At 40.0% G+C, this 23,881-nt stretch overlaps 1 protein-coding gene across 1 annotated transcript in view; it reads right to left on the bottom strand.

Annotated features, from left to right (window-relative positions):
- The window catches only part of Fam199x (family with sequence similarity 199, X-linked), a 30,644-nt gene extending 7,222 nt beyond the window's left edge, over positions 1 to 23,422 (bottom strand). The window contains exons 1-5 of the mRNA XM_052736526.1: positions 22,988 to 23,422; positions 9,671 to 9,890; positions 3,698 to 3,847; positions 3,222 to 3,383; positions 1,229 to 1,495 (exon numbers count right to left, since the gene is read on the bottom strand). Of these exons, the coding sequence (XP_052592486.1) occupies positions 1,229 to 1,495; positions 3,222 to 3,383; positions 3,698 to 3,847; positions 9,671 to 9,890; positions 22,988 to 23,184 (996 nt within the window). The 5' untranslated portion in view covers positions 23,185 to 23,422. The remainder of the gene's footprint in view (positions 1 to 1,228; positions 1,496 to 3,221; positions 3,384 to 3,697; positions 3,848 to 9,670; positions 9,891 to 22,987) is intronic.
- Between the last annotated feature and the right edge of the window lie 459 nt (positions 23,423 to 23,881).

The following is a 23,881-nucleotide window of genomic DNA, read 5'->3' as shown; positions in this document are numbered from 1 at the left end:
GATTAAAGGCGTGTGCCACCACCGCCCGGCTGCAGAGTGATTCTAACACCAACAAGTAATCCACTGGTTTAGATGTAAAAAAAAAAATTAAGATTCTATTTTTATGGCATTTGACTAGTGACTCTTTTGGCTAGGAAGGGTTAATACTTCATCATTTGGGCTAGCTGTGGATAACAAAATACTGTGAAGAATTGTATTTTTAAAATTGAATTAGGGTGTATTGGCATCAACACAGCAAAAAAAAAACACTGGAGCACAACACTGAATATAAAATGCGGAAAATATTGCCCAAATCCCTAATGCTTATGCTTTCAAGGTACATTTTACACCAGAGTAATAAAAATCTTCCAATGGCTGTGAAAGAATCACACCTTCCTAATATCAGGCAAATGCTATCTTAAAAGCCTGTTAGGAACCCAGTAGATACTTAATCCTCATCACTGGTAAACTAATACCAAAAGAGAATGACCACACATCCGGTGAAATCCCTTGGTAACCATCAAAGATGGCTGTTTCTTCTACTTTGACGAAAACAAAAACAATACAAAATGGGGAAGGAATCATTGCGTATCTTCTGATAACCACTGGGTTTCCAAAGAGTTAAAGAGATTCCCTTTTCATCTTTAAATTGGCTCCACTCTGTGCCATGCAAGGAACCATTCATACTCCCATGCTGAGCTACATAACCATTCCATGTACACTTCTACTTCCTTTTACAAGTGCCCAACAACAAGTTTAATAACAACAAAAGAATAGAACTAGATTACAGAAAGCATTATTATACTTTTTAATTAGTCAAGGAACAGTTAAGGTTAAAACATCAAGAAAACACTGAAAACACACACACGCGCGCGCGCGCACACGCGCACACACAACAGTTTTAGGAGCTAATAGACAGCAACATTAGCAACATAGTGAGATTCACTCAGTAGTGAGTTGCAATCTTGAGAATTAGCTATTATTTTCATATTTCCAATATTTCTTACTGAAAATGAACATAAAAATCAGAGAAGATTGAAGGTGGCATGGTTGTGGTTTAAGAGTATTGGAAAGCACTAGTAAGCCTTGAGTCCTTTCCTCAACAGCAGTGCATTCTGTTTGTTCCATCAAAACCAAAACCCACAGGCATCCAGAGAGCGGGACAATTTTTAGTTAGCAAGAGATTTAAATGAGAGCGTACTAAGGTTACTATTAGAAGGGAAAGTTTTGTATTGATGAGATACTTTACTTTTGAATCCCGAATCCGCTCTGCCGCACTTGCAGACAGGTTGCTGTCACTATGTGCTCGACTCATGTTGGCACTGGAGTTTGAAGCCGAGTTTCCCACACTGGAGCCACTGCTGCTTGCAGAACTGACCATGCTGGCACTGCTGCTGCTGGCGCTGGCGCTGGCACCGCTCACGCCACTGGTGCTTGCACAGCTGAAGTTGCTTCTCTTCCAGGCCTCCCTTGCAGGCCGCTGACGAGGGCTATGCTCCTTGATATAGTTTCTGACCTTAGGACGGACACATGGACAAGCACTGTTAAGTATTGCACCTTGATAGTCCATCCTCAAGATGCTGGAGAAAAAAACAATCATAGTGTGTTTACTCTGAAAGATTCCCAAAGTGCTTCAGATGTATAAAGGAGGTGGAATAGAAAGTCATAAGAAATATCTGCCGGGCGGTGGTGATGCACGCCTTTAATCCCAGCACTCGGGAGGCAGAGCCAGGTGTATCTCTATGAGTTCGAGGCCAGCCTGGTCTACAGAGCAAGATCCAGGAAAGGCACCAGAGAAACCCTGTCTCGAAAAACAAAAAAAAAATCTAAATATAGAAATAAATAAATACCAAGTCAGGTGCATTAACTCTTGCACTTAGAAGGCTGAGGCAGGAGGGTTGCAACTAGTTTCTGCCCAGCCTGAGTTTAATATTGCACTCTAAGCCAGTCTGGACTACAGATTGAAACTGTTTCAAAACAATACTCAAGAGAAGGGCAGGGGAGAAAGAGCATGAAGGAAAGGAAGGGTAGGGAAGAAGGGAGGAGAAGAAGGAGGACCAAAATACCAGCAGTGTTCACAACTCTAGCAAACACACAGACCTGTATTTTAAAGATATAAAATTACTTAGCAAATTCTATTGGCCTTCAGAATTTGAATTTTAAGAAAAGAACACTGAAACAGAAACAATAAAATAAAACTGATGTGGTTATACATTTTAAAAGATTTACACTAAAGATGAGTTAAGTATACTAATGATTTTATGTCTGACTAGTGTGTACTTTCCCCTAATTTTTAGTGAGGGGGATAATGGTACCTGATTTTAAATGTAACACATCAAATTACCATACTAGAGAAACAAGCTGAAATGTGGAAAAATATTCCCTGTTGTGAGAAATGAGAGATTTTTCACAAATGCTAAATGCAAGACACTAGAAGTAGAGAATTGAAAGCCTTTCAATTAAAGCATGCATCAGAGAAAAGGTGCAACAAAAATGTTATTTGGAAGGGATTGGAAGTGTGCATTTCAACACGTGGGAGAAAAAGTTCCTTAGCTTTCACTGTGCACAGGCTCTTAGTCCACAAGACTACTCAAATCCTCAGCACAGATGCCTGCCCACCTGCGAATGTTGTTAAGTAGAACTTGGAGGTTTCAGTTTTCATTTTGGCTTTGAGACATTCAGGATCTCATGTATTCCAGTCAGGCCTTGAAGTCTCTCACTAATCAAGGACAATCCTGATCCTCCTAGCTCTGCATCCCAAGTGCTAGGATTATGGAGTGTGCTACTACTCTAGGTTTTAATTAGTACTTTGAGTCTGATAATTCATCTGCTGTAAACTGAGTTAACGCAAACCTGTGCCTTAGTTCAGCCATCCTTTAAGTGGTAAAATAAGTTTCAAGACCTATATAACTAACTAAAAGCAGCTTCTAGATCTTCACTCACCAAAAAGGTATTGCTATGTGAGTCACACAAAACTTCTTAAAACCATATGCTCTCAAATATTACTGTCATTTTTTTCTTTTTCTTTGCAGTTCTGGGGATAGAATTCAGGGCTCTGTGCATGTTATACTCTACCACTGAGGTACAACTCTTAGCTTAGCATCATTTTTTTCTAATGTTACATCTCATGGCAGTGATTCTGGTCTTAATAGTATATGAGTATGAATACGATTACGTAAGCCTACATTTTATAAGATGGTGGCAACTTCAATAGGTAAACAATCTATATTTACTTTACATACCTGCTTCAGTTTTTCATCTGTGAGACAGTTAAGTTCAATAATAAACTCACTGTCAGTAGGGGAGATCTGAGCAGAAGGATCAATGATTTTAATAATATCAAGTTGCTCCCGAAGGCCCATCTCAGTACTGACTTTACGGCTCAGATACTCAATATATTCCACCTATGTGAAGAAAAATTACAACAAATAATATCATTGTTAATATCTGACCTTTACTATGTGAATTATGACACATTTTAGACATTAGAAGCATTATTTTGCCCAAGAAAGCTGATTATTTCTTAGGATCATTGCTAAGATGTCATAATTTCATTTGTTTCCTAGAAAAAAAAAACGTTAAAACTCAATTTCAGACTTATTAAGCAATTCACATAATTCAGTGGCTACAAAGAGGAAATTAAAGGAAGTTCTACATCCTCTCTACATAGAAGCTTTTTTCCACATACACTTTTAATTAAGAATGTCAACATATTTACCTGCTCATCATTTGTCATCGCACTCCAAGCAAGTTCATCTAGATTCCGGTGCTTGTTTTTCTTTTTAGGAAGCAGGCAAGGTGAACTGGGAATACTGGGTATGATGTCAGAAAGTACATCACTTCCACTGGCAATGTCACTGCCTGGTAACTTTAGAAAAGTAAGAAGTACAGGGGTTAAAGAGATTGAAAGCTGCATTTGAAAATGGAAGCATGTTTTATACATCAATTAAGAGCTACTTTAGCCATGCACAGTTGGTTACCCATGCCTGTAATCCCCATACTCAGGAAGTAGAGAGGGGCAATTAGGAGTCTGAGGACAGCCAGAGCTACAGAGCCAATCTCAGGTCACCCTAGAGTATAGAATATTGTGTGTCAAAAACAAAATAATTACTTCAATACAAGACTAAGGTAACTATACAATCAGGATCTTTCAGGTAGATCAATCCTGAACCATACCTATTTTCTACAAAAAGGACCAATGTCAGGATATTCTCTTTGAAGATATCCCAAGAAAATGTACTTTCTAAAAAGCATAGATTGTAAGTAAGAATTACTAAAATGCTAATTTAAGTTCCACTTGTCACTAAGGTTTTTAATTTATAGCCACAATATTATCAGAGCCCATAAAACATGATGAGTAAGCAGTACTGATCTCTATCACAGGAGACCTGAGCGAGCTGCCACTAACTGACTTTATTCAAGATACATAATTCCATGAATTCTTCTCAAGTGCATAGTACTGAATATATAAGAACAACTAAAGTAATTTAAAATATGCTACTAATATAAAGCAAAAACTCTTTCAAGAATAGAAACATTAGAAAAGGAAATAAGACAAAAGAAGACAATGTGTAGACAAAGGAGAAATAAAACCTAAACCCAAAACACAGAAAAATCAAATCAAATCCGATTAAAGCAAGACAAGTATCAAGACTATTATACTGCCTCTAAAAAGAGTGGATTAAACAGCTTTATTAATGTATACTTGATAAACAAAAACTACATCATGTATAATTTGATGTATTTGAACATGTATATACACCCACGAAACCAAAACATGTCACATCAAAGTGATAAGCATATAAATATCCTCTAAAATTAGTTAATTTAATGTAATATTTTTTAAGATACTAATCAAAAAATAGGTAAAATCTGGGACTGCAATGAGAGAGAGGGGAGGTATTCTGCAGGCGGGGGCCGTCGAGTTCATGATGGGAGGATGTGCAGAGATGACCGGCCACACTAGTGGAAGCCCATGAACTGTGGACTGGTGGCTGTGGAGCCCCCATGGGACTGGACTAGGCCCTCTGGATGCAGAAGACAGTTGTTTGGCTCGAACTGTTGGGGGACAGCCAGGCAGGGGGATCGGGATCTGTCCCTGGTGCATGGACAGGCTTCTGGGAATCCTGTGCCTGTGGTGTGACACCTTGCACAGCCTTGGTGCAGTGGGGAGGGACTTGGACCTGACTAGGCTCAGTGTGCTGGGCTCTGCTGACTCCCCATGGGAGACCTCGATTTGGGGGATGGGAGGAGGGAGGAGGTGGGATCTGTGGGTGATATGTGGAGTGAGTAGAAAATTTCTTAATAAAGAAAAATTTAAAAAAGAAATATATGGAGAATGAAATAAAAAATAGGTAAAAATCTTTTCTTAGCAATTTTCAAAGAATATATTCATGATTACAAGCTACATCAACTTTTATTGGTTTTTGGGTCTCTAGATATTGCAACTATATTTGACTCTGGATGATTTCTAGGCCTTGAATTTTCCAAAAGAGCAGAACTTTAGTACTAAAAACTATTGCTTTCCTATGGATTTGAAATTCTAATACATATATGGCACTATAATAGGTACAGGGGAGTCAACAGAGTGGAAATTATGCTCCTCACATGAAAATTGTATACTTTGGAAGGTAACACAATACCATCCATATACAATTGCACAATGTAGCACATGATGGACGTAAAAAGAGAGACAGGCAGATCCTTGGGGTTCACTGGCCAGTCAGCCTAGCTTAACTGATGAGCTTCAGGTCAATTAGAGACAGTATCTCAAAAGATGTGGATGGTATTCCTGAGACACACACACTAAGCCTAACAGACTGTGAATCTCGTTTGTCAAATTGACTGGATAAGGAATCAATTTTCCTTACTGGATTATTTAAAGTGGGAAGATCCACCCTAAACGTGGGTGGCAGTTCAGATAAGAGAAAGATTTAAAAGATAGAAGAAAGCAGCTTTCTTTTTGCCTGCTTGATTTCACTTTTACTAGCAACTTTGTCTAATTCTGTTGCTATTCCTGCAGCTGTATTCCTTTGCTGATATTAGAAGCCAGTTTTGGGCTTTCAACACAGACTGAAGACTAGTGGCTTTCCATGCTACGAAACCACAAAACACTGTTGTACAAGCACAAGAACAGACACCGGCATTAAGGCAATGGAATTGTGAGTCCAAAAATAAACCCATTTGCAACAGTCTGCCAAGACTACTCAATGAGAAATACAATAGACTTTTTAGCAAATGATGCTGAATTAAAAAACAACAACAACAACTAGAAATCAACACCCACAGCAATGAATTTGTATAAACTGAGAATAAAAGAGAAATTCTTCTCTAGCTATCGTACGGGGCATGTACTGAAAAACTACACAAACATTACACTCAGTGGAAAAGATTGCAAACTTTTCCTTCCAACTAGGAAAAACAGATAGGCTTTCCCCAGTTTCAGGTTTTTTTGAGGTGTGTGTGTGGGGGGAGGGAACATATGCAAATAAATAAATCAAAATACATCAAAGGCCTACACATAAGAACTAAATCTCTAAAACCCTAAGAAGAAACAGGTAATCTTCATGATCTTGGGTAAAGCACTTTTTAATACAACATCATAAGCACAATAAAGAAAAAACACATGCATAGGACCTTATCTAAATTAAAAACCATTTGCTGTACATGGTAGAAGCCTGAAAGATTTAGCACTGAGTCAGGAGGGTCCTGAGTTGAAGGCCAGCTTCTGCTGGGTAGCAAGATCCTGTCTAAATAAATTTTGTTTATCAAAGGGTGTTATTAAAGTAAAATACACTTCAAGTGAATAAACAATCTAAAAAAGGGGAAATTCCATAAAATATATATTTAGTAAGAAAAAATATAGAAAAAGGGTTTACAATTAATCAGACATCAATAAACACTGGCAAAGGATTTAAATAGGTATTTCTTTAAAGAACATATAAAAATGATGTAAGTAATGAAAAGATGCTGAATGTTAGTCATTAAAGAAATGTAAAACAAAACCACAATATGACACCACTTCACACTCACTATGATGGCTGAAATAAAAAAGATAAACATCAATATAGACCGAGATGGAGAAACTGAAATCAGCCCCAGAAAGGAATAAAGTACTGTTACAGGCTACAATATGGATGAACCTTGAAAACAGCACAGCAGATAAGAAGCTTGATACAACAGCCATATATAATCGTGTAAGTCCATTTACACAAAAAGAACGGCACATCTAAGGTCAGCAGGATAGCTCAGAGGGTAAAGGAACTTACACTCCAGCCTGCGAACCTAGGTTTGATCTCTGGGATGCACAAAGTAGAAGGAGAGAACTCACACCTACGTTGTTCTCCAACCTCCACATGTATGTTGTGGTGCATGAACCCACACATGCACACACACACACACACACACACACACACGCACACGCACACGCACACGCACACGCACACGCACACGCGCATGCATGCACGCACACACTAAAAATAATTTAAAAAAAACATATTTTAGAGATAAATCTATAGGACAGATCGGTGTTTGCCAGATGACAAAGGAAGAGAGGAAGTGAAGCTCTGTACTTAACAGGCATACAGTCCCTTTTGCGAGGTTACAGAAATACCCTGGAATTAGTGGTGATACTTATACAACATTGTGAGTATATTAATGAGCATAAAATTATATGTTTTTAAATTACTTAAATGGTGAACGCTAAGATTTTTAAGGTTAAAAAAACATGGATTTGAAGTATATTTGCATCTCTATGTAGAACAGAGTTGAAATTATACAAAAACAAAACTGGGGGCGGTGCATGTCTTTTTCCTCTTTAAAACCTTAGTTCAGTGTAGCACTCCTTATAGCACGTATATACACAAAACTGAAGCCAACTACAAAACATTATGACGGACATAGCTCTGAAAAAGAATGAGATAGTCCATTATCTGACAAAATCATACAAATATTGAATGAAATATTTGTATATGAACATCCATGCTTTGTGTATATGAACATACACCTGTATCTGTAAAAGCACTTCACTTCACAGTGGTACCCAGAAGGGTTTTTGAGACTTTTAATTTACCACCCCATGTTATTTGATATTTCATAAAAATAGTTTTAATGCAAATAATGTCTGAACCCTTTTTAAAAATAAGTTCCCACATTTAGATGACTTTAAAAATAGCAGGGGGCCGGGCGGTGGTGGCGCACGCCTTTAATCCCAGCACTCGGGAGGCAGAGCCAGGCGAATCTCTGTGAGTTCGAGGCCAGCCTGGGCTACCAAGTGAGTTCCAGGAAAAGGCACAAAGCTACACAGAGAAACCCTGTCTCAAAAAAAACCAAAAAAAAAAAAAAAAATAGCAGGGATTCCAGTTTATTTGTTGAATAAAACATGTACTATATGCAAGGGAAGCTTCTTTTTACAATCATAAAATGGATGCTCCAATAAAGCAACACACATTTTCTGATATATCATACTCATTATAATGCAGTATTTTCAAACATCTTGCCACAAAGACATTTTACATATTACATAAGCCACAAGAAGAAAAAAATTATTGTAGGTAGAAAAACATCTATATATAAAAAGTATATAAGTTGATAAACTACAGTGTACTTCTGCTAAGAGAACCAAAAATTACATGCCTTTGATAGAAATGGTTTATCATATTTGATATCTAACATAATCTGATATGTGTCTTCTAAGCACATGAATGCTATCAATTATGAAGGAGGGAGAATACATTTGCATAGTAAAGTACTGGGTATTTAATACATGAAAATCTACAAAAGAATGACTGTGGGATCAGAATTCTAAAATGGGTAATAGCAAAATTATAGAATGTCCATTCCATCTATTTCCTAACTGTACGACAAGATTTCAAAAAAATTGACTTCACCAAAACTCCAAGGTGGCATCAGTCATACTAATGAAAGCAAAGAAGGCCCTGGATGTTAAACTGGGAGAGCTGCCATACTGGATACTGATGTAGGATTTCATCCCCAAAGTCATTTCTGAAGCATTTCAGATTGGTTATGAGCAGTATTACAAAAAGAATGTCAGCACAAGCAAAGAGACCATCACTAGGGTTAGCATGGTGCTAACCTATAGCTTATGTGTGTTTCATCTACTTGGAGCTAACAACTTATGTTTCTTACAAGAAACTCAATTATGAGCAATGGTACCAGTACTACTGAAAAGGAACCAGAATAGAAGACACTCTGTACTTCTTAACATGACTTCCTGCCAGCTCCCAATCATGAAGAATTCAAATTACACTGAATCTTTTCATATCCTGAGAATTAATGTCCAATGAGAGGTGACTGGCACATGTAAAAAATAAAATTAAGGGCTGGAGAGATGGCTCAGAGGTTAAGAGCACTGGCTGCTCTTACGGAGGTCCTGAGTTCAATTCCCAGCAGCCACATGGTGGCTCACAACCATCTATAATGAGCTCTGGTGCCCTCTTCTGGCTTTCAGGCATACATGCAGGTAGAATACTGTGTACATAATAAACAAGTAAATCTTTTTTAAAAATTAACATAAATACTTGGAGGTAGGAATGAAATATTTGAAAGAAGAATTTACACCTTGACTTATTTAATAATGATGTTAACAAGTGTGTGTGTGTGGGGGGACCTTACCTGCCACTCAAAACCCACTTTATGTTACAATGTTAGTAAGAAGGAAAAAAATTCTTACCTGCCACTCAAATTCACTATCTGACCAATCCCAGTAAGTGCTGATAGAGGAGGAGACATCGCTGCAGACACTTCCTTCGGGGAATAGGTCAAAAGAAGTGAAGTCTTGATCATCCAACAGGGAATAGCAATCATCTTGATCTCCCACAGAAACCGATGAAAATAGCTCCTCGCTACATTCTGAGCTTGCAACACTTGTCCCACAAGAAGTGAGGTTCCACCTTCAAAACCACAAGAAAAATCACATCAGGAATCCCAGAACCCACACAATTTGAAGGCATTAGCAAAACCCACTTATGATATTTGTGAAGAATGTCTTTTGTAGTCTGAGGGTAGTATATTTTTTAAAGCTTTTACCCTTTAAAGAAATATACTAAGGGCTGGAGAGATGGTTTGGTTACTGTGAGGAGTATATCACAACACATACAGAAAACTAACACATACAAAAAACCCACTAAATACATGGCAGTTATTACTATTATTAAAGAATGAGGTCATCCACTTCAGGCCAGACAAAAGGAACACAAAGAAAAGGAACACAAAGTAGACAGAAGTTCAAGTGCCTCTTAAATGATTATTCATATTCTCATTCTCTCCCTCTCTCTCCCTCTCCCCCCCCCTCTCCCTTGCTCCACCCCTGTGTGTGCAGGTGCCCATGGAGGGCAGAAGAGGGTGTCAGACACCTGGAGCTGGAGCTACAGGCCACTGTTAACCACCTGAGCTAACTGACGTGGGTGCTGGGAACTGAACTCGGGTTTATGGAAGAGCAGCAAGTTCTCTTAACCACTGAGCCATTTCTCTGGCCCTTTAAAGAACTTTTATTAATGTTATATAGCCTCACTCTAAAGGTGTCTGAAGAAGATTAACATATTTAGTACACTATCGAGCAAGACCTACGACTTTAGCTTCTTGGTGCTTTTTTCCCACGTGCCCATATATTTTAGTATCCCACTTTCACTTACCACTCATTATATACTAAATATTTTAAGTAAACCATACATATATCTTACCTGACATGTTTGGGACTAGATGTGTTTTAAGACTTCAAATGTTTCTTTAATCTTTGGAAATTTTTTGTATGTACACATATTAAGATATGTTGGAGATGAGACCCAAGTCTAAATATAAAACCAATTTATGTGGGGCTGCTCTTCCAGAAGACCAGTTTTGATTGCCAACACTCACATGGCAGTTCACAATCATCTATAACTCCTTCCAGGGAGTCCAGCACTGTCTGGCCTTTACAGATACGAGGCACACTCATGATACACAGACATACATGAATTCCAACCACTCACACACATAAAAATAAACTAACATTTTCAACATGCACCCTATACACATAACGTAAAGGTAGTCTTATACACTGTGTATTTATTATGTTTATTTAAAGAGTGTGTGTGTGAGTGTGTGTGTGTTTGTGTGTGTGCGTGCGCGTGTGTGTGCGTGCGCGTGCGTGCGTGTGTGTGTGTGTGTGTGTGTGTGTGTGTGTGTGTGTGTGTGTGTGTTTTCAGTTAGAGGACAACTTGCAGGAGTTGTCTCCCCTTCCACCATGTGGGTCCCTAGGACAGAACTCAGGTCATCAGCCTTGGCTCGTGCTAAGTGCCCTTACCTGCAGGGCCATATACAGTATTTTTTTTTCCGAGATAGGGTTTTTCTGTATACAACTAACTCAGAGATCCACCTGCCTCTACCTGCGTCTCTGTCTCCTGAGTGATGGGATTAAAGGCATGCACCACCACCACCTAATGAAATATAAAGTATTTTTAATGCACCTATATTTTGACTACATCCTATCATATGAAGTCAGAATGGAATTTTCTACTTCAGTGGCAATGGTGTTCAAAAAATTCTAGACTAGGGATTTTTCCATAAATTATGTTCAACCTGTGTATTGTATGAAAGCATTTCAATCTTATATAGTAGTCAACTGAACTGAATACATCATGATTTATTTATTTTCTCAATAATAAATATGTAGGCTGTTTCCATTTTTTTATAATATTGAGATGAGTCGTGTGTGTGTGTGTGTGTGTGTGTGTGTGTGTGTGTGTGTGTGTGTGTATACTTGTGTGGCAGTAGTACAAGTAACTGAACCTAGAGATTCACACAGGCCAACAAACCTTCTATAACTGAGTTATATTCCTGGTTTTCTGGCTGTCTTTTGATACCTTTATTTTAAGGATAGATTTCACTAAGTTGCACAGACTAGAAGAGAACTCACTCTGTAGCCCAGGAAGGTCTTCAGCTTGCAATCTCTCTACCTCAGCTTTCCCAATAGCTGAGATTACAGTCCTGTGCCATCAATCCAGCTGAAATTAGCTTTTTCGTTTATAATTATTTAGCCAAAGGAAAGTTCTCCTAGGCTAGGCTACTTGAGCAGTAACTACTGGATCAAAGAATATATGTAATTCTAAGGTTCATGGTACATTTAATCAAAAAGGTTTCTGGGATGGTAAGATAGCTCAGAGGGAAAGGAAGTCTGATGACCTGAGTTCCATCCTTAGAACCCATATAAAGGTGGAAGGAGAGAAGCCCACAAAGGTGTCCTGTGACCTCCATTGTGTCTATGCCTACACACACACACACACACACACACACACACACACACACTAATGAATGAATAAATTTTTAAAATATATAAAATAGCTTTTGTTTAATTTTGGGAGTCCACAACTGACTGAGTTTCCCAGTTTGAATCTGAAGTCTATTCTGAATCAATGGAGTTCAAGCTTGTTTGCTCCAGGGCTGTGAGAAAGTCCTGATTAGCCTGCAGAGTCTCCTTGAAGGGCTGTGAGAAAGTCCTGATCAGCCCATGGGAAGGAACATACTATCTAGCTAGACGCAGCCTGCTGATGCCAGCCAGAGGTACACTGAGATAGAAAATGAAACCGCCTGCTCCTTCATGCAAGGCAGGATAAATAGTGGTTGAATGCCTGCGCTGTGCATTGCTCTACCTCTGTCCTTCAAAACTGTATATAAGCTGGCTGTGAAATAAGCTCAGGACTGTCCGGCATTGACCGGCAGTCCTCATGACTCTTTTCTGTCTTCTTTATTGTCTCTACAATCCACACGACTCTACCCACCTACCCAGCTGATTGTCGGCAGGCTCTGCCATTTAATGTGTTTAAAAATGTGTGTCTGGGGCTGGAGAGATGGCTCAGAGGTTAAGAGCACTGGCTGCTCTTCCTGAGGACCTGAGTTCAATTCCCAGCAACCACATGGGTGGCTCACAACCATCTATAATGAGATCTGGTGCCATCTTCTGGTGAGTGTATACATAATAAATAAATAAATAAATAAATAAATAAATAAATAAATAAATAAATAAAATTTTTTTTTTTTAAAAAATGTGTGTCTGGCCAGGTATGGTGGTGCATGCCTTTAGTTCCAACACTTGGATTCAAGTCTAGCCTGGTCTAGATATCAAGTTCCAGGTCAGGCAGGACTATATACTGAGACCCTGCTTCACAAAAACAAAGAAAAAACATGGATCAGCTATTTCTGTTATTTGTGTTAATGTTTCATTACTGCTTTTATGAGTATTTCAGACATTCAAAGATATAAGATATATATATACACACACTTTTGTAAATTTCCACTAGTTTTATATTATTGATCATTAAGATCAGACATATACTTAAGTTGCCTTAACAAGACCAAAGGAAATTAATCCTTAAAATAATAACTAGTATTTCCAATACTAATAAGCTCCTGGAATAATGACTTCCTGAAGAAAAGTCTATTATTAGATTGTTCCTCATCCTTCATTAAATCCAGCTTTTCTTGTATTATGTAATTTTGAAAAATTCCTCATCTGTTTTCTATGGCTACCCTTAAAATACAACAGTTCACGACTTAAAAATTTAGGCAATAGGCTGGAGAGATGGCTCAGAGGTTAAGAGCACTGGCTGTTCTTCCAGAGGTCCTGAGTTCAATTCCCAGCACCCACATGGTGGCTCACAGCCATCTGTAATGAGATCTGGTGCCCTCTTCTGACTTGCAGGCATATATGCAAGCAGAATAGTGTATACATAATAAATAAATAAAAAAAAATTTAGGCAATAAAAATTGCATGCTATATTTTCCTTTGAACTGAAGTGTAAAAAACTCTAAAGCACTGAAACACAAACACTAAACTAATTTAGTTCAATAAATAAAAGAGCAGCTGTCAATCAACCTTCATAAATATAAAATTCATCTAAGAATTCTAGAACACTTTCCTTTTTGTTGTTTCCTGTATATTGGTATGTATCAGGGAAGGGGTTTATGTAGATACGTGCATGTGTGTGTGTTTAGACAAGACAACCTCGTATCATTTTTTCAGGGACCATCCACTTTTTGTTTCGAGACAGGGTCTCGCTGGCTGGAACTCACCAAGTAGGCTAGGCTGACTGGCCGGTAAACCCCAGGGATCTGCCTGTGTCCCTCTCTCCAGCATTGGGTTACAAGTGCAGGCTGCTACACCAAGTTTTGAGTTCTGAGGACTGAACTCAGCAAGTGTTTTACCGACTGAGCTATTTCCCCAGACCCTAAAACATTTTCTAATATTACTTAGTTTTATCGTATGGTTACCAGGTAGATAATATCCTCGTTTAAAAAAATACAGCTGGGGGAACAACTCAGTTGGTAAGGTCCTCCTGTGGTGCTAATGTGAGGAACGGAGTTTTAGCTCCAGCACCCATGTAAGAAAGACTGGCACACTAATGTGAGCATGTAATTCCAGTGATGGAAGGATGCAGATAAGAGGAGCCTGTCTTGCTGGGCAGCTGGCCTGGCCCAATCAGTGAGCTCTAGGTTTAATGAAAGATCCTATCTCAAAAAATAAAGAAAACAATAAATTAGGAGCTGGAGAAATGGCTGGGTGGTTGCTCTTACAAAAGACCAGGACTCAGTTCCCAGCATCCACATGGTAGCTCAGAACCATCTGTAAACTCCAGTTCCAGGGGTTCTGACACCCTCTTCTGGACACTATGAGCACTGCATTTATGTGGTACACAAACATACATGTAGGCAAAACACTCACACACATAAATTAAATAAATAAAAATTTTAAATGTCATTTAAAAAATAAGGTGGAGAGTGATTGAGAAAGACACATGGCATCAAACTTTGTGTATGAATGAACACATATACACATACATGAATAAGGATACACATAGACACTAATAATAATAAACAACCCAACAGAATTAACCAAACAACCAGGTCTTTCTATAAAAGCTCTACATAGCAATCAGAAATTCTGTCCCAGGTGCAGCAATATACTGAGCAAACCATTTTTTCTTGTCTTCCAATCCCATGTGACTCCACACCACTCCCTACCTTTGTTCATTCACCCATTCAACAATTGTTAGTAACAGCTAAGTGCCAAATACTATCTTCAGTGCTAGAGGAAGCTGCTACTAATTGTTTTTAATTAGAATTGCCTTTCAGCTGGCAAAAATCCTGTGGAAACCTGTTTGCCTCCATGAGGAATAATGGCATTCTTCACAAAAAGCCTGTCACACTTAACAATCTAACTAGTCAATCACTGACAAGAGTTAGGCCTTTGCTTGCTTTTATACTCTTCCTAGGCTCCTCAGGGTTTCAGATCTGTGTGTAGATAGCAAGGCTCTAGAATATGGATCCTCTCGGACGCCAATGCCTTTTTTTTTTAAATCAGCAGCAAGTGAAAAGGATTCACAACTAAAACAAATAATTGGCAAAATGGAAAAATAGTACCTTTTTCTATCAAAGATTTTTAAATTCTGAATATGTATATCTAGTCTAACTTGCAAATATAATTCTTCTTATTATCTTTAAGCAATGCAGAGAAAACAAAGTGAGTAATACTTATCAACTTCTGGCAGTTGGTACTATGTGAACAAGAGGTTTATAATTCCCCTTCTAGGAATCTACTCCCTTCCCCAAATAGAAATTTGGAAAATAAAAGATGTATTACAAATATGTACAAATAATATAATTTTATTGGTTTGTTTTTGTTTTTTTTTCCAAGACAGGGTTTCTCTACCTGTTAAAGGTGTGTGCAACCACTGCCTAGCAAATAATATTATTTTAAATAGATAAAATAAATGCCCCCAAAGCATGAAAAAAACGGTATATCTCAATAATGATATTTTTCAAACTATCTATTGAAAATGGGGAGAAGATACAGTGGTTAAAGCACTTGCAGCACAAGCCCAAGGAGCAGACTTGGAATCCCAGAATAGTTAGGGTGGGATTATGGTCCACCTATCATGCTCGCATTCTGTAGACTGAGACAAGGGATGCCCAGGACAAGCTGGTTAGACAAACTAGCTGAATAGGCCAAACTCTGGTTTCGATGCAGAGATCCTGCCTGAATGAACAACATGGAGAGCAGACAAAAACAATTGTCAACATCACTTGAGCCTATACACACAAACACGCACTCACATACATGAACATGAGAGAAAAACAGGAAAGTACAACATAATTACAATAAACAGCTCACAAAATAAAATAAATGGTAAATTAAATTATATATGTGTATGTGTATCTATATCTATATAGAGAGCGATATATAGATATATATAGAGAGAGAGAGCCCCTGATCCTGTTTTGTTTTTACTTAAATAGGTGAAACATCTCTAATCTAAAAATCAAGAATTTATAGTGTCCCCAAATCCAAAACTTTTTGCAGGCAAGCTTTATACCATGAGTGGAAAATTCTACACTGACCTCACATTTTGGGATACAGTCAAAATAAAGGTCTACTAAAAATACTATATAAAATTTGCTTCAAGTTATGTCTGCAATACACATGTGAAACTTAAATTTAGTATTTAGACTTTGGTCACATCTCATTATGTATGCAAATACTGCTATATATATATATATATATATATATATATATATATATCAGAAACACATCAGATTCCAAGTATTTCAGATAAGTAACACTCAATCTGTATTTGTACACAGAAAAAAACATGAAAAGAAACAAAGTGTTGACTATGTTATCTCTGAGAAAAGAGATGTGTGGCTTCTTAAAGTGCCTTCAATTTTCTATAATGAGCTTTTGCAATAAAAATTTAAGTAAGATTCTTTTAGAGTGTTCTGATAGTTTGGAAGTCTCAATGAATGTTCAGTGTGTGTTCAGCATGGAATCATTCAAATTCACAAGCCTTTACATTTCTAAATTATTTAGTTACTTTTACATGTTTGGGTGTTTTCCTGGCATGTCTGTGTGTGCACTATATGCATGCCTGGTGCCCATGGAAGCCAGAAGAGGGCGTTGGATCCCTTGGAAATAGAGTTACAGATAGTTGTGAGCTGTCATGTGAGTGCTGGGAATGGTCCTGTGGAAGAGCATCTCTCCAGCTACTGAGCCATCTCTCCAGCCTGAGCCCTCACATTTTAGTCCACTAAGGCTGCAAAACACCAAAATTCTAACTATGAACATAACATTATGGTCAATGGAGAATTTCTCCAAAACTTTAAGAGAAAAATGTCAACAAAAGTCCCAATATTTATGGTGTTTGACTTTAACAATTAAGCTTGCTATTCAAATTTTAGTTTTATTTTTGAAGAGGAAAGCCAATAGCATTTCTTCCCAAGGCTGTTCTAGAGTACATATGGACTAAAGACTTGGTTATCTTGATAAGTAGACATTTAAATACTAAAATTAAACTGGTTGCTTTTACTCATGTCTGTGATTCCAGCACTCAGCAAGTTACAGAGTATTGTATGAGTTTGAGCCCAGCAAATTCAAGAGGACCCTAAGCTACAGTGTGCTCCAGGCTAGCTGTCTTGGGCTACAGAGCAAAACCCTGTCAAAAATAAAATTAGAAAAAGTTCAAAAATTAAGAGCTAAGTTCTTTTCTGAGGGGAGGAAGGCCAGGGGTAGATATGGGGGAGAGGGAAGGTAGAAGAGAGGGAAGGGGAAAACTGGGGGGAGGGGAGGGAGGGAAAACTGCAGTCAGGATGTAATACACGAGAGAAGAATAAAAGAACTAGGCATGGTGCAGGCCTGTAATCCCAGCATTCAGGAAGTAGAGACAGGAGGAGCAACACAAGTCCCAGGCCAACTTGGTCTTCGTAGTGAGTTCCAGGTCAGTGAGGACTATATAATGAGACTGTAATTAAAAAACAAAACCCATGAGGCTATGGAGATGGGTTAAAGTGCCCCAAGCCTGAAGAACCTCCAGTTTGATGCCTACATGGGAAAACAACAGGTGCTATAAAAGGCACAAATTGAGATGGGGATGTGGCTCAGTGCTAAAGTGCACTCCCTACACATCTCTATCCCCCAACAGTGAAAACAGAAAAAGAAGACAGAAAACAGATACTGAGATTTTTGTGGTAAGTGGCGACTAAATATGTGGTTATAAAATCTCACAACTGATCTGGGCCTGGCCTTGGTGGCACACAGTTGTAATCGCAACTGCTCAGGAGGTACAGAAAGGAATACAACTCCATGGCTAGCCTTGGTGACTCAGCAAGATCCTGTAAGGTCAGAATAAAAATATGACAAGAGATATGCAATAGTAGGAGAGCATTTGCTTAGCATGCATGAGGCTCCAGAACCACCTCTAGTTCTACAAGAACCAATCGCCCAACTGAGTAATTGATATATTCAAGAGCTCATTTCATATCTTGCCAGAAAGCACACAAAAATCAGGTAATGTCCTTACCCATACACTTTTCACAACAGTTTATGTCGGTGACAAATTCTCCTGAAAGATGAAGGTAGTTTTATTATCCTCTTTCATCTCATATTTGAGTTATAGGGCTTACCAATATTGTAGGAAGGAAACCAGAGATAGAAAGGTAGGTAAATGAAACCTCTTTTTACAATGGAAAAACCTCACCAAAAGAAAATGTCTTCAACATGCATATATATTTAACACTGACATTTTGTTTATAAATTACTCATTTTTGACTTATTAAAATTTACTCTATTCTATTCTTCCAAAATTCTAGACAAATCACATTACATCATAAAATATAGTCACAGGAAAAGGTAAATAAATACTAAGATGGAGTCGAGTAACTTAACCCAAACCTGTTTCAAGCTCCTGGTGTCAAGTGATTCTCCTACCTTGGCATCCTAAGTAATACAGACCACTTGTGTATGCCATCACAACATCTGGACAGTGAGTTCTTTAATAAAGGCATTTACTTGTGATGGAATTTACTTCCCCAAATCTAGACTGCTGGTATGGCAACCTAGGTCACAGACAAGATTCAATCTTACAGGCCATTAGTATTAGTACTGTGACTCCCTGGGTTAATGAGATTGGAGATACAGCCTGGTATCTGATAAATGAGAAGGCACAGAACTGTCATCATCACAAGGCCCTTATCAAGGGCCTTATTTAAACAGTCTGGCCATTTTCTTATCTGGTAACAAACAGGAAGCAAAATAAAGATAAACCAAATATCTAACCACTGACAAACTTTCTAGATGCAATAAAGTTTGTTTTATAATGACTAACTCTTAAGTTGAATATTCACGATCAACTACTCATATCTGGTCTATGGACTGTGGCATGACTTGGCAAATGATGTGAAGAAAAAAAAATGATGCATACAACTCCAAAATAAAAGAACTCCCCAAATTAAACCATGACCACATATATGACATAACTGTGCTTCTCCCTGAAAAGACAAGCATATGATCTCCTCAAACATCATCTTGCAGAAGGGCAAGAAGGCAGAACATTGCCCAGGGTGAATACATTTAAAAAGAAAGACAAGCCAGGTATGATGACTCACACTGGGGAAGCAGGATCTCTGTGAGTCTAGGGCCAGCCTGGGTTGTATAGTGAAGTCCAGGTCAGCCTAGGCTACAGAGCAATAAAACTTTCTCCCCACCCCCCACCCCCCCACCCCCCCCACCCCCCACCCCCCCCCCCACCCCCCGCAAAAAAAAAAAAAAAAAAAAAAAAAACAGAAAGAAAGAAAAGAGCCAGGCAGTAGTGGCCAATGCCTTTAATCCCAGCACTCAGGAGAAAGAGGCTGGCGGAGCTCTGTGAGTTCAAAGCCAGTCTGGTCTCCAAAGCGAGTTCTAGGATAGCCAGGGCTGTTATACAGAGAAACCTTGTCTCAAAAAGCCAAAAAATAAAATAAAAAATAAAAAGTAAAAGGAAAGAAAAAAGAGTCAAGTTTAGTGATATATGCCTATACTCTCAACATGAGAGACAGAGACAGGAAGATCACAAATTCAATGCTACCCTTGGCTACATGAGACCCTATCTCAAACCTCTAGACAAACACACATTAAAAATAATAATAAAAAACAAGTTATCTAGGGCAAAAATCCATTGTACATATATTACCAACTCCTTTCTACCCTACTTTCTGATGAAAAATACACATAGCTAGGATTCCTGCTTACTGTTCCAAGTCTTGGCGAAAAAAAAGTTGGGTTGGAAAGGGATATTAGAAATGAAACAGTCAATCCAGATTTGGTGGCTCTTCCTTCAATCCTAGTACTCTGGAGACCAGGACAGAACTGTCTCAAGTTCCAGCCCCGCCTGGGCTACATAGTGAGTTCCAGACCAGCCTAGACTACAGAATGAGACACTGTCTGAAATAAACAAAAATAACTAAATAAATAAGCAGACAGGAAATAGGAGAGGTAATATTTGACTTCAGAAAACGGAGCCTTAATAGGAGCCTCCCCTTTCCACCCTGGCTGCCCCTATTCTGGAAAACAGTCTTGACCTTAAATGTCTTAAGGGGTGATAACAGAGGAGAGCAAGTTGTAAAAAAACCCCACAAAATCCTCAGATGCTGGGAACGGAATTTGTATCCTCTTTGAAAGCAGTACACGCTCTTTGCCACGGGGCCATCTCTTCGGTCCCTCAAGTGTCACCCAATCCCTTACCCTTACTCACCAGATTTTGGCAGTGCTTATTCTCAATCACCAGAGATGGTAAGCTCTGAAATTATTTAAATTTACTGGGTAGGTAACTTTGTCTAGTGCTTCAAAATTTAAATCCCTTAAGCACACTTAATTTGTCAATTTTCCATGCATTTCGTTACACCATGGCTAAATAGGCTTCTCTTATTTTAAGAAAGTTCTGTGACCATTGATTTAAAAAAAAAAAAGAACTAGATGATCTAATGTTAAGTTTTTTATTTCTTTATTTTTTTTCTCAAGATGAGGTTTCCCTGTGTACCAGTCTGGCCTGTCCTAGAACTCACTCTGTAGACCAGGCTGGCCTCGAACTCACAGAGATCTGCCTGCTTCTGCCTCCAGAGTGCTGGGATTAAAGGAATGTACCACCATGCCCAGGGATCCTTTAGTTCTAATCCAAGCTTTATCACTGGCTCCAAAGGAATAGTCTATTACTGAAAGGCCTTTACCTGACTAGGAATTATGAATTTCATACTTGGTCTTTCTCTCTGAGCCTCAGTTTCTTCAGTATGCAATGGAGATTTAGAATTTTTATAAGAAACTCACTGTGGTCTCATTTTAAAATGTGTTGTGCTGCTATTCTAGATTATTCAGCTATAACACTGTTTCCCAAAACTGTGAATTTACCATTTAAAATCTCATTATATATGTAAATGCATGAGTTACACAGTAAAAAATAGATTGATTTAAGGATTGGAGGGTAATGTGCACAAAATATGGATGGATGTAACCAAATACACATAGCAAACTTGTATCAGAAAGCAGAACTGGATTCCTTATTTCTATTAACCATAGATGGATTGTTTTCCTCATCTCTTATCCACACTCTACGAGCGAGCGCGCGCGTGTGTGTGTGTGTGTGTGTGTGTGTGTGTGTGTGTGTGTGTGTGTGTGCGTGCGCGCGCGCGCGCGCGTTTTTTGTAAAGTTGAGGAGCTGGAAACATGGCTCCATGGTTAAGAGCATGTACTGCTCTTGCAGCAGACCTAAATTCTGTTCCCAGCATCCACATACAGGCTGTTCACAACCGTCTATAACTCCAGTTCCATGGAGTCTGATACCTCTGGCCACATGTGAGGCTTTGGTAACGGTCACGCCTACAAGGCGGGGCCGAGACAGGAGCCCTTAAGACCCGAAATCCGGATGGGCCGGCTCTCTTGGTTCCAGAATCATGGACGGTGGAGGTAGACTGAGCAGAGTTCTCCAGAAAACACCGCTTTCCCAGACCCTATTACCTATCCCTTACTTGTAAGTTACCCCACAAAATAAACCTCCCTTTTAACTATGTGGAGTTGCCTTAATACTACAACCAACGCACACACACACACAATTTAAAATACAATAAACCATTTTGAGGCCAAATTGAAAACCCCTTCCAAATCGCCCAAATTAGGTATAACACTTAAATGCTTGCATGTTCAGAACACTGCCTTCCAATAAAATAATTTAGATGAGCCCTCTGAAGAAGTTATTTGTACAAATCAGCCCATCTTACACTTGCTCTCCTTCCCTCACCAGGGATGCAATCCACGTGGTATGCTTTAGGAAGGAATTTTCCAGAGTTTACATTTTGGGATAGCCTACAGAAGTAACGCAAGGTGTTCACAAAGGAGGGAGAAAAAAATGACTAGTTTCTAGGCTAAGGGTATAGCTCAGTTGGCAGAATGATTGTCTAGCATGCATGAGGCTCTGGTATCAATCCACAGTGCTGCAAAAAGAAAATTATAAATTTGAACTGATTAAAATACAATAAGCTTAGTTGGACATCAAAAATGTTTGTAATCCCAGAATTTGGGAGACAGACAGAGACCAGGAATCAGGAGTCCAAGGTCATCCTCACTGCAAAACCAAGAGATCCTGGTTTCAAAGCAAAATGGGGGGGGGGGAGACTAATTTTCTAATGCTCTGGTACAATTTGGTTGAGGGTGAGGTTAAAAATTGAGAAAGAGGGGAGGTTCGAGCGTTAAAAGTGCTTTCATAAGATCCACAGATCGATTCTGGGCTCTCTCAAATCTACTCTATAGTGTGCCGGAAATGAAAGGGGTTAAACTTCTGCAGATGAACCTAAAAACCAAGAGTTGGGGTTTAGGATTCTCAGCGTACAGATGGGGGCGGGGGTCACGAAGAGGTAAAGGAGAAGATCTGGAAAGGAGGAGATCTGGAAAGGAGGAATCACTAGAGTCCAAAGAGGAAAGGGGGAGAAGAAAGAAGGCACAGGAAAACCGGTCTAAGAAAAATCAGAGGGCAGGGGGTAAAAACTGGGAGGAGCTGGGAAGAGCGCTGGTCAAAGAAAGATGGGGGAGGGGGCAGCTCGCAGCTTAGCCCCGCACGCACGAGGGACCTGGAGCAGCGGGCAGGAGCGCGACCCGGCGTCCTCCAGCCGCCTGCTGGGCTGCGGGAAGTCCGCCCCTGCTCTCGGAAGTGCTCCTTACCTGTTGGTGTGAAACCGGTGGAGCGGATCCGTGCGATGGCAGGAGGAGAGCTGGCAGCCGAAGTCGCTGATGTCCAGGCAGCCGGCTTCCTCGCTGGGGCAGGTGCCCACCCCACGAGGGGCTCCTAGGAGCGGGAAGGGTTCCTCTGGGGTTAGAAACTTCTCATAGGAAGTGGTGGCCGACGTCTCGTCGGACATGGTGGGCCGGCTCGGACTCCCGGGCTGGAGATGGGCTACTCAGGCGCTCGCCCCTTCCCCCACGCTAACCTGTCCGCGGTGGCCGCCGCCCCCGGGTGTGCTCACCACCGCAGCCGCCCGAGGAGTGAAGGGCTCTGCACAAAGGTCGGTGGAGGCCGCAGGGACCCGCCGGCCACCCAGTCCGCTTCTCCGAAACCTCGGAAGCCGCCGCCGATGCCGGGCCCAGCGAGTCACTGCGGCGCCGCCGCCCGGCCCGGCTGCCCCGCCCACTGCGCTCGCCGCCCGCTGCGGCTTCGGTCCGCCCCGCGGCCGCCACCAACTACAGGGCTGCCCGAGCCGCTGCCCTTGCCCCCTGCCGGAGTGGAGGAGGAACTGAATGTCGGTGGCTGAAGTCCGGGGCGACCTGGCTGGCCTCGTGCTCTACGCCCTCCCGGATTCCGGGATGCTTGAAGGGCCCGTGCCTCAGCCAACCTCCTTCTTGCGCTTCCCACTCGCACTCAGGAACCCAATGATAGCCAAATAACAACTGTAGCCCTTAGGACTAGGGACTTAGCCAAGGTCACACGGAGGGAATATGTGAAAAACGAATCCCAGGTGCCCTTTAACACCTGGACCACCCACCCTGTCTGGATTCTACTTGTACTGAGCTCCTGCAGTATGTGTGCCCGGCCAAAGCAATGAGCTGTAAGGGAAACGG

Source organism: Peromyscus californicus, unplaced genomic scaffold (genome assembly GCF_007827085.1).
Source record: "Peromyscus californicus insignis strain IS unplaced genomic scaffold, ASM782708v3 Scaffold_10__1_contigs__length_136768540, whole genome shotgun sequence".
NCBI lineage: Eukaryota > Metazoa > Chordata > Mammalia > Rodentia > Cricetidae > Peromyscus > Peromyscus californicus.
The sequence above is the reverse complement of the archived record's forward strand: the minus strand, read 5'-3'. Positions and strand labels throughout refer to the sequence as shown.